Raw genomic sequence first — 11,494 nt, forward strand, 5'->3', positions numbered from 1 at the left:
GAAGATTTTTGTTTTTTTTTTTTTTTTTTTTTTTTTTTATTTTTTTTTTTAAATAAAAGATCCACAACTGTCACATAGTTGCAGTGAAATTGCAGAAGATGGCAACACTGGAATAGCCACCTTTAGGTCATGTACAAGCATTCATTCCTGGCGTTAGAAAATTTGTATTGCTAAACACGATTTTAGGAGAGGGAGCAGTACAGGTATGCAGCCTGCAACCATTCCCTCTCCCCTGTTTCTTGCGCCTTCCTGAGACCAGGCTGATTCTAGTCTGGATAAAGCATGGTGTGTGCAGTGGCTGCTCTAGGTCTCCCATTCCTGGGTCCTCCTTGACCATTCCTCACACCAGGGAGTCCTCACACTGGACACAGCCATTTTTGTTTTGGGAGCAGAATTGGGAGAGGTGCAGTTCTCCTGCTAGAAGCATAATGCTTGTATGTGGCAAGAGAAAATGTGTGTTCATGCACACTTACAAGTGAAAAGATACTCTGGCTTTTGCTGCAAGAAATCTCTGACCAAAATGAAATCTTGTGTACATCTCCAACAGGAAAAGATAAAATTGATCCTTAGGAGTTCATAAGTAAAATCATTGTTCTACATTTCATTTATTTGCAATTTCTTTTTGAAGCTTTGACCAAGATTTAGCATTTTTATCTAGTTTTTCACAAAATGTGGGGGTCCTCATTAACTGTAGCAGAAGATATATCATAGTAAGCATTGCCAAGGTTAAGTTGTAGCTTGTGGTTTTAAGCTGCAGCTTACATTGTTGTTGAAGTATGGTTTGACTGCTGTAGCAGAACTTGATACTTTTGAGGAGATATAATTATTTGGGGGAATACTCCATTACTATTTTATATGGTGCAACATATGTTTTCTATCTCCCCATCCCTGCCCTCCCCCAACAAGATAAGGTTGATAATTCTTAGAAGAACTATAGTTTTGGAGGCTGCAGACCCACATGAAAAGCCTGTCCATTGTGAACAGCCTAACACTGGCAGCAGGACTAGACCCCTACTGCACTTGAGCATCGCTCAGACAGTCAAACTTTTCATCCCCTTTCATAATTACTAATACATCAACACAGGGCCAAAAACAATGGGACCAGCAGTGAGAAAGTGGTTGGGTTTTTATTCTACATTAGGTTAAAATTAGCACATTTTGGATAGAAACTTAAGTTTCGTGCGACACACATGGTTCCATTACTTGCATTAGAAGTAGTCTAAGGAAACCATTGCCTACAAGTCCTGATAAGGTATATGTGTATTGGTTTTGTTTAGTGTTAATACAACAGCTAGGGGATGAGTTGAGGGAAAACAAAATTAGTGATGCTTTCCACCCACAAGCCAATCTCTAACCACTTGCTCGTGAAAGCAGTACCTCACTCACAGTAGATCTTCCTAACATGGTCTTCCCTCTTCTTTCTTTTAGACTGTGCTGAAGGGTAGCAACATTAAAAATGTTGAAATTCAAATGGTTGTCCTTAGATCTCAGAATCAAATGCCTAGAAAAGAAGGATGACAGTTCACACCTTTCTGAATTGTCCATAGATTTTATCTAGACACAGGCAGTTCTAAATTCATTTGTGGCATCTTTTTTAAATGATCTTTGTAATCATATGTTCTCTTTTCTTGCATTTAGTTCTGGAGCAGTATATGAAAATCCTCCACAGAAAATGCCCATTGTCAGTACAGTTTTCTCCTTTATACATTTACTGTACTAGTTGAAAGAGTTCTGAGAATTCACACATTCTGAACAGCTTATAGTGATGGAGTCCCTTGAAATGATAGAGAATCTAAAAAACTTGAAGGGTTTATCTACCTACTTGTATGCATTGACCAAATATTATATTGTCTTTTGAGGCTACCTTAGTGCTTTGAAATGGAATCAATAGATTGAATATGCTGTAGATTCTAAGAATCTAAATACCTAGATTCTTATCCAAGTCCGGTTGTGGGGAAGGAAGGAATGAACCATAATGTAATCATATTTCTCTAACTTTCTCTTTTGGCATTGAGATGCCTAAACTTAAAGACACTGGTATATCTTTCACAGGTCCTCTCTTCATCACATTTACCATGACTTTACTTTTACTCCCTTTTCCTCCTACATGAGATACTGTTCAACACAATCTGGAAAACCTTACAATGGTTTGTTTTCCTGTGCATACTGCAAGCTTGCCACCTCTCCATAACAACTTAATGGTATTTATGAGAAGGTCACCTAAGCATCAACTTCTGTTTCCACATTCTGCATTTATCCATGCTTTACTGCTCTTTGTGATCAGTAGTGTCTAGGGGGCCTGGTTGGGACTACAATCTGCCCTACTGCAATTTCATAAAGAAGGGAAGTCTACTGCTGCAAACAGTGCTTGTAATTGTTCAAAAGGGGTAACTGGTTATACCTAGAGTTGAGGAACTACTGTTCTTAAAAGACCTGTTAAATTAGTGGAGTAATACAGAATAATGAATGGTACAGATGAGGTAAATTGAGCACTTCTGTTCATGTTTTCTTAATACAGCAGGGAGGGGATATTCAATAGAATCAAGAGGAAACCAAATTTAATGCTGATAAAATGAAAATAAAATGAAGAAGTATGGAAGTCATTGTCACAGAGTGTCATTGAGGTTAAGAGTTTGACAAGATTCAAAAGAAGGCTTTTATGTAGCTCACAGTAATGTCTAGCTTGTTATAGTAAAGTTTAATAATACACAAGTATTTCAAAATAGATAAAAGGCCTCATGCTTCAAAGCATAAGCCAACTTCTAGTTAATGGAAGTCACTGTGGAGCTTTTCTTTTATCTAGGTTATCGTATATTGCACGTTCTTCCAAAACCTCTGGAACCAATCAATGTCAGCAAGTGACTACTGAAGTATAGTCATGGACTACAGGTCTCCTGTATGGCAGTTCCTTTGTCTCTGTATTCCTAGCTCCCCATAGATAAGGGCAGGCTTTTGTAGGGGGAGCAGGGAGAGGGGTAGGCTAGGGGAGATTAGATTGGGTTCAAAATGGCCACCCAATCTAAGGTAAGTCAGGTTTGGGGGGAAAGGGTCAGTAGGGGCATTGTGGGGAGGGCAGAGGCAAGCAGGCTTGTGGCGGGGTTTGGGAGTCTGTGGGGGATGCAGGCACAGATGGTATCTGCAAGAGCAATTTCTGGGATCAGGGATGTAAGTGGCATATGCGGAGCAGGTGGAATCTGGCAGGGGAATGTTGGGGTCCAAAAGGGTTTTCTGGGATCAGGATGGGTTATAGGGTCTGGGTGGGGTTTGGGGGTGACCAGGGGCTATTTTTAGCCTCCCAATCCCTCCAGAAAACTTACACCCCCATCTCTTCCACTCCTCTCCCCAGTGGGATTTACTTGCTCAGCTCCCAGCAGCAGTGAACACTGATAAAAAGCAGTTACACCTGGAGTGGCATGCAGGTTGGGGTATAGGAGGAGGTAACTGGTCCATGGGGGAGTAGTAGGGGATTGGGGGCAGGGGGTGATCAAAATAGATCATTGCCAGGCAGGGGAGTGTGAAAAATGCAACTCTGTGGCTGGGCTGGCATCTGGGCTTTCTCAGCCCCAGGACTGTGTAGGTAACTGTACAGAAGTTCCATGCCCCAGTTTAACCTAGTTCGGGTTTAGATTCATTTCCAATCACCGAAACTGAGTCTGGGTGTAAGATCCACACTGGGGTGAACTAAGTTACATCAGGTAGTTATTTTGAATCCTATGTAACCTCCTCCTAACCACCTCAAATGTCTGCACTTAGCTGAAATGTGATTTATTTGGTAATATAAAATAAGATAATCTGGGCGTTGGCAGGCAGTTTCTTCTTTTAGTTCTTTAATGTGTGATGAGAACAAATCTAATGGACTAGTATATCCCGTGGTCCTCAATATAACTGATGAGTTAATTTTGATTAGAATTTGGCCAAAATTGACATTTTTGGAAATTGGAAACTGTTCCCTTTGTGCTCTGTAGTGCATTTGGCAAGAAATGTTTTGTCCCTTTGTGTTATCAGACTTTCTCTTTTATTACTGTTTTAATGTTACAATCCATTTTAAAAACTCAGTTCAACATCTTTACAACTAAATTGAAACATTCTTCCTCATAACTGAAGTCACTGGTAATTTGAGGATTTTTTTCTGGTGGAGTTTCCTGGTGGAGTTATAACATGTGGCATGACAAAGGGGGTTGGTGGAGTTGAGTTGCTTGCAAAAGTATGGCATTAATGCACAAGTAAAAAAATGTTGGCCATTCTTTTCAGCCTGGGATATGGAGCTGACCTCACAGTCAGAGGTTGGATCACAACCTTTTCCTTGGGCTTAGTTCATTCTTCTAACACAAAACAAAGCTATTCTCATGGCCAAAGCAGACAGCAGAGGCCCAGAGAATCCTTTTTACACCTCTTCCTCTAACTCTGCTGCAAATTGTCACAAGCACCAGCCTACTTCCTGTTGTTCCCCTTAGCCACTCAGGATACATGTACACAGCACAGTGCAGTACGGTACAGAAATATCCAAGCTATCATGGAGCAAGCCAGCTAAGGTTCTAGTTGCAGTATAGCTGTGTTAATATGACAGTGTGCCATGCTAGAAGGCAGTCCAGACATCACCCAGGAGTAATTAGTCTGAGCTGAGTGCCACATTAATAGTTTTTCTAGTACCAGAGCTAACTGTGAATGAACCTACTGTGTTGTGCCATGTAGACATCCTTTATTGGCTCTTATGACTACTTGACCAGTCTCAGTTGGGAAGTAACTAAGCCTGTGCGAAGCGGCTAGTATTCACTTTGGATTTGGATTTGGATTTGGCCAATTTGGGGGACAGTGATTCGATTTGGTGATTCAAATCACTGTCCTGATTCGATTTGGCCAGATCTGATTCGGAGATTCAGCTGCTCCAAACCAGGCAGGCCCATCCCCTGCCCCTCTTCCAGCTTGACAATGGCTGCCCCACCTGCCCTAGCTCCTGGCACTTGTTAAAAAATAAAGCCCTGGCTCAGCAGGTGCTCCTGGTTGGGGGGCAATCCCTGCTGCCCCCCACTACTCCACACAGCATGGGGGGCTCTGCAGTAGCCCCCACTCCACTGCTCCCCCAGCACCATGCATGGGTGCCCTGCCCAGACCAGCTCTGGCCCTTAAAGAAAAAAAAAAAGGAAAAACCCCCTGAACTTACTCCTGCTGGTGGGGGTGGTCCCTGCTGCCCTGGGGCTTTTCTTGGCTTTTTTTTTTCCTTAAAGGGCTAGAGCTGGCCCAGGCAGGGCTCCCATGGTGGAGCTGGGGGAGCAGGGGGCGTTGGGGTGATTGTGCAGAACCCCCCCATGCTGTGGGGGGCAGCAGCGATAGCCCCCTGCCCAGCAGCACCCAGTGAGCTTTTTATAATGTAGTGGGAGCTGGCGTGGGTGGGGACAGCCATGGGGGGGCTGGGGAAGTGGGAGAGGTTGGGGGGGCTGGCAGGGGTCCCCCCATGGTTCCATCCCCCAGGGCCCCCTTCCCCGCCTGTAGTACTTACCAGCTTGGAGTCAGCTGCAGCTGCCCGAATCATCAAAGCTCTCCAAATATTTTCCGAAGATTCTGGGAGCCTTGAATCAATTCGGACCTTTAAATCGGTCCCCTGATGCGATTCGGGTTTGGAGATTCAGCCACCAAATTGGGCCAAATCTCCTCCAAATTGAATTGCCACCTGAAGCTTCGCACAGCCCTAGAAGTAACTATCAATGAGGCTAGATCTAATTCCCATTAAAAACCTAGTCACTCTGGCATAGCTTGTCCAATAGCTCTCCCAACTATACAGTTGGTCCAATAAAAGTTATCAGAAAAAATCCTTGCCTCTGAGATAATCATCATCGATAGCAAGGCTTTCAGCTTATGGCTGTAATATCAGTCTAGAAAATCATTCTTTCTTTAGGTAACACCAAAAAAGAGACTTCCCTGTGGTCATGATGTTCTTGCAATTTCACTTTTATCATCCTATTTTCCTCTGACACCTATGTTTAACAAATGGGATATTTTCCTCTCCTGTTTTTCCTTCTGCTTAGTAAATTGTAGGAATAAAAGTATAGGTAGCCATGAGGCAGCTGAATATAAGGTACATAATCCAATAATACTTAGACCAGGGCCCTTGAGCAATAAATGGGTCTTCCATTTATCACCTGCAGCTCTTCATAGAAAAAGTTATCATTTTGTTTTTACTACATGCTTTGGGTTTGTCTTTCCTGAAGCCTTGAATAATTCAATATATGCACAATCTAACTCTCTCGCTGTTAACTAATGATTTTTTGAACTAGGGTGTATTTGCCAGAATTCACTTCCAGGCATGTATGTTGTTGCTTTTTAGGTAAAACTAACTGGTCACATTCCTCCTGAACCAGTCAGGACCAAGTGCCACTGGCCTGATCAGAAACAGATGTAGTCCCACTGAAGTCAGTTGGATGCTTCACATCCTTCATATTAGACTTGTACATCGAATATCAGGCATTAAATAGCATATTCAGTGAAAAAATGTGGAATGGGTATTCTGTTGACATGAACCAATAGTATTCAGAAGAGCAGAGTTCATGGTCTGTTTGGTTTTTACATTTTTTCCAAGTAAGTTTGCCAAAATTTAAAAGAAAATGTTGAGGTTTTAAAGTTATAAGGAAGTCAAAATAGTGAAGTTAGTGACTCCCTATTTTCAGTACTGAGGTATGTTTCTGACAGGAAATACAATGAGAATGAAAGCAAGCCAAAATGAGTTTCTAAAATCCATCCCATAGCAACTTAAAACTATTAATAATTATTTAATACAATTATATACAACAGTAGTTCTCAGCCTTTACCTAATTCACCAGTATGGTGTTCTGGTTTTACAGTTAGTGGTGGCAGAGCAGGTAAAATATCCTGTTATAGACCTAAGGCAGGGGTGGGCAATTATTTTGGGCAGAGGGCCGCTTAATGAGTTTTGGCAAGCCATCAAGAGCCGCATGACAGGGAGCCAGGGAAAGATAAATATTAATTTCCTAAAATTTTTAGGAGGCCCGCGGGCCAGATAGAATGGTCTGGCGGGCCGCATCTTGCCCAACCCTGACCTAAGGGCATAAATTCAAACTACATGCTAGATTGTTTGAGGGCTGCCCCCATTCTACCCAGCTATCTTTTCATTTGGGCTAGGGAGTCGGTCATCATGTGTTATCCTACCTATATCTCTCCCTCATGTGCCAGACTTCAGAAAGTGGCTTGCTTTAACCTTTCTAGCCCAATGAGTAGAGATCTACCAAACTCGAGGCAGCTGTCTGATTTCACAAATAGATCCTAGGGCCATCCGTCATTTTCAAGAGCTTATTGTGGCTAGGGCCATTGCCACACCTCTGGCTGAGGGGCCCTGGTGGCCCCACTTCTCACTACTGATTGGCTGTAAGGGCTGTCAGCCCCTGCCCCTTGCCACAGGTTGGTTGTGAGGGCTGTCTGTCATGCAGCCTTGACCCTCACCACCATCTTGGGCTCCCCTGTGTGGCAGCAGCCCCCCTCCCATCTTACCCTCTGCTGGTGGGCTGCATGGCTGGGCCACAGCACTGTGAGGACTGCTGGATACCTCTGGCGAATCAGCATTTTATTGTCTGTAAGTTTTTTGTTGTGGGGGTGGTTATTGTGCAAGTCATGGATATTGCCTGCTTTTGCAGACAATGCTGGATTTCGGGTTTTCTGCAAAATCCATGAAATCATAATGTTGGTAGGTGCCTACCAAATAGCCTCTAGGCTCAAGGAGATGTTTGAATTTTGCACTACTCTAGCTTCCTTTGTTTAAGTGAAGGTGTAAGTTGCAGTGATACTAGTGAGCCAGCCAAGCCTTAAATATTTAACTTAATGAAAATTGCTGTGGATTTCAGAGAATTACACTAAGACTAGGGACAGACATTCAAAAAGTCTGAGCCTGAATTGATTTAATCTTTGCAGGTTAGCCTAACCTACAAGGCTTGAACCGATTTGGAGCTGGATAGACATTCCCTTTTCACTCCAGAAATGCAGGCACAGGGCTGCAGTCACTCAGGCTAGAAGCCAGGGGGCACTACAGCATCCCTCCTTTGCCTTCCACACAATAGTGAGCTGTGGTGGCCCGGCCCCAGCAGGACACTCTGATTAGCCTGATACTACATTCAGCCGGGTTTATCTCAAACCAGTTCCCTGATTTATGTTCCCTGTTCTATGTGCACTGGACATCTGTTCTGTTACAGGTTTGAACCAGTTTCTGATCACTTAAACAGGTGTCTTTCCCTAGCCTAAGTGAATGTCTTTCCCTAGCCTAAGTGAATACATGATTCTGTTAACTTATTTTCTCATATGTACAGATTGTGACATTTAAATTCCCCATAATCATTGGACTTTGTGAATGAAAATGCAAACTTCAGCCTCACACACCAGGACTTGTGTCTTCTCCTAAGTCTCACTTGTATCCATTACTGAAGTTGGTGGGTGGAGCAGATTCTTTGTATTCTTTGTGGTATCTAGTGGATCTGTATGCTTGAAGGCTTGCAGGTCTTGCATCCCTTCTTAGATTGCTTCCTCAGTGGAGCCCTCTTGTGAAGTATTGCTATGTTAGGCACCTCACATAGGTTCTCAGCATCATAGAAAATCAAATCTTTGGAGCGTATGTTGAAAAAGAAGGTACTTCTTGGACTGTGGTGTAAACTAGAATAGTTCTATTGAGATGGATGTAACTACAATATTACCACCTGGTGAGGAATGTTCACCCTTTTTCCTTGTTCCTAACAAGAAATATCATCTGAAGATGTCCAGAACGTTTAGAATTTGTGCCAGTAGTAGGCTTATTTTGAGTTGCGTCAAGATTACCTCTACTAACAGTGCCAGTCCTTGCTATATATAGACCTATATGGGCAGAGGGCTTTGATACTGTGCTTATGCCTACTGGTGATTTTTTTTTTCCCCCTAGAAATGCACGTTTTATTTTATTTTTTATTTTCTTGTGGGGGAGGGGGAGGGTTGGTGTGTGTAACTGAGCCCCTAGATAACATTTTATTTTTATTTATTTTGTTCTTGTCCTTTAGGTGAAAAGCTCATGAGATTTGGCTATCCAGAAATTCACTTTGATATGAACTTGTCCTACGAGAAGGAGGCTGAGCTGATGCAGTCTCACATGATGGACCAAGCCATCAACAATGCAATCACCTACCTTGGAGCTGAGGCACTTCACCCCCTGATGCAACACACACCAAGCACAATTGCTGAGGTGGCCCCAGTCATCAGCTCACCTTATGCTCAGGTCTATCATCCTAGTAGGATAGAAAGGCCCACTAGCCGGGAAACAGCTGACAGTCATGAAAACAACATGGATGGCCCTATCTCCCTCATCAGACCAAAGAGTCGACCCCAGGAAAGAGAGGGATCCCCCAGCAATAGCTGCCCAGATTCTACTGACTCAGAAAGCAGCCATGAAGATCGCCAGTCCTACCAAGGAAATTCTGCCTTAAACCCCAAGAGGAAGCAAAGCCCAGCTTATATGAAGGAGGATACCAAGGCTTTGGATGCCACAAAAGCTTCAAAGGGCTCTTTAAAGGATATCTATAAGGTCTTCAATGGAGAAGGGGAGCAGATTAGGGCCTTCAAGTGTGAGCACTGTCGAGTTCTTTTCCTAGATCATGTCATGTACACCATCCATATGGGTTGCCATGGCTATCGGGACCCATTAGAATGCAACATCTGTGGCTATCGAAGCCAGGACCGCTACGAGTTCTCATCGCACATTGTTCGAGGAGAGCACACATTCCACTAGGCCTTGTCATCCAAAGGGGAATCTTATGAAGTAGAAAAACTGCACATGAAGAAATACTGCACTTACAATCCCACTTTTCCTCAGATGTTGACACACCTTTTGTTGTTGTTGTTGTTGTTGTTGCTGTTGTTTATTATTAACCTTATTTTATGGACCCAACCTCAGTCACTCTGCCCAGTTTAAGAATGGAAAGAAGGAAAACAAGGGATGAAAGAGTTGCTTCTGTTGCTGTCACTTTTGTTTTGGTGGCCTGTCTGATGTTTTCAGTGGGAATTGAAAGGCAGTCCATTTCTGTCACAATTAGTTGTATATCACATCCTATTTTGGGCACTGCTTAACCCTAATAGGTGCTTTAAAGTCAAAAGGAGTCGCCACTCGTTTGTAGATTAACAATTTCAGGCAAATAGGTAGAAACATTTCAGAGGAAAGCTCATTCAACTGTATAGATATGGTGGGGGTTGGGGAAGGGAGGAGTGGGGAATTTTATTCTGCAGAATGAACAATTATTTTTAAAGTAAAACTGGTTTACTCTGGGGATATAGAAGCATGAATCAAAGTCAATATTCCTTGCAAAATTACTTCCTAAGGTTGGCTGTTTTCATGGGTTCAGTGTTTACTGCCCCTCTGGAATGTATAAATTATGTATGTGTAACACTGTACCACATAACAGCAGTTTAGTTTCATAAGTCTTAGGGACCTCCTGCAGTAAGTTTGAGGACCTGTGTTTTTTATTTTACTTATGAAGCACCTTTTTTTAGAATTGCTGATTTGCTGTTATTCCATAACTATGTGTTGACTCACTGGCTTCTTACAGGCTCCGTCATAGCCTTACTTAGCTAATTGCACCCTATGTTTTAAGAAACCGCGTTTAGAAATAACTGTTTTAACCTAGCTTCTAGGACAATAGGTATCCTAGGAGTCTATAAGAGCCTGTAGTTTACTCAAGAGGTTCTGCTGCTCTTTTAAAATAATTTGTTTTAAAATTACCAATGTACTAGTAGCAAAGTGTTCTTTTTATATATATATATATATATATATATATGTGTGTGTGTGTGTATATATATATATAAATAAAATAAATAAATAGATATATAGATATATATAAAATATTTTCTCATTCTGTCATCTTCAGTGTTAACCTCTCGGCAGTAAGACTTACAGCTGGGAAAACACTAGGGTCCAGATCATAAATTGGCATTAATCATCATAGTTCCCTTGACTTTGATGGAAGTAATCCACGCTACATCAAGATCTGGTCCTTGATAACCTCTTTCTCAGTAGATCTTTGGCTTACTGATTTGTGGAATCAGTGACTACCTAGTATTCTTTTCAAATCCTTAATTCCTCTTTAATTTGAGGATAGAAGCATTTGCAAATCTTGATGTATGACCTTTGCTCTAGGAGAGTGTAAAACCTGTTCGGAGAAACAGCTGTCAATATGATTTAACTTCATTTAGCACTTTGGAAAAATGGATACTTGAGGTATAGGCACTGAGGTTTGGTTTGATTTCATATTTGTGAGCTTTACTTGCTGCAGAAAAAAACAAAAAGCCAGTATAGATTTCATAGACATTAGGGCTGGAAGGGACCTTGGAAGATCATCGAGTCCAGCCCCCTGCCCAAAGGGCAGGAAGTCATCTGGGTTCATAGGATCCCAGTAAGATAAGCATCCAATTTGCTCGATTTGACTTGACTTGACTTGGTTTGATTTCCCCTGTTGTGGCTTTGGTCATCATCGTTGAC

General features: G+C 42.3%; 1 protein-coding gene across 1 annotated transcript in view; it reads left to right on the plus strand.

Annotated features, from left to right (window-relative positions):
* Positions 1-10,787, plus strand: part of IKZF2 (IKAROS family zinc finger 2) — a 19,737-nt gene extending 8,950 nt beyond the window's left edge. Inside the window, exon 3 of the mRNA XM_019523401.1 lies at positions 9,027-10,787. Within this exon, the coding sequence (XP_019378946.1) occupies positions 9,027-9,751 (725 nt within the window). The 3' untranslated portion in view covers positions 9,752-10,787. The remainder of the gene's footprint in view (positions 1-9,026) is intronic.
* The last annotated feature ends 707 nt before the right edge of the window (positions 10,788-11,494 follow it).

This window comes from Gavialis gangeticus, unplaced genomic scaffold (assembly GCF_001723915.1).
Source record: "Gavialis gangeticus isolate Ggan-Ray unplaced genomic scaffold, GavGan_comp1, whole genome shotgun sequence".
NCBI classification, from domain to species: domain Eukaryota; kingdom Metazoa; phylum Chordata; order Crocodylia; family Gavialidae; genus Gavialis; species Gavialis gangeticus.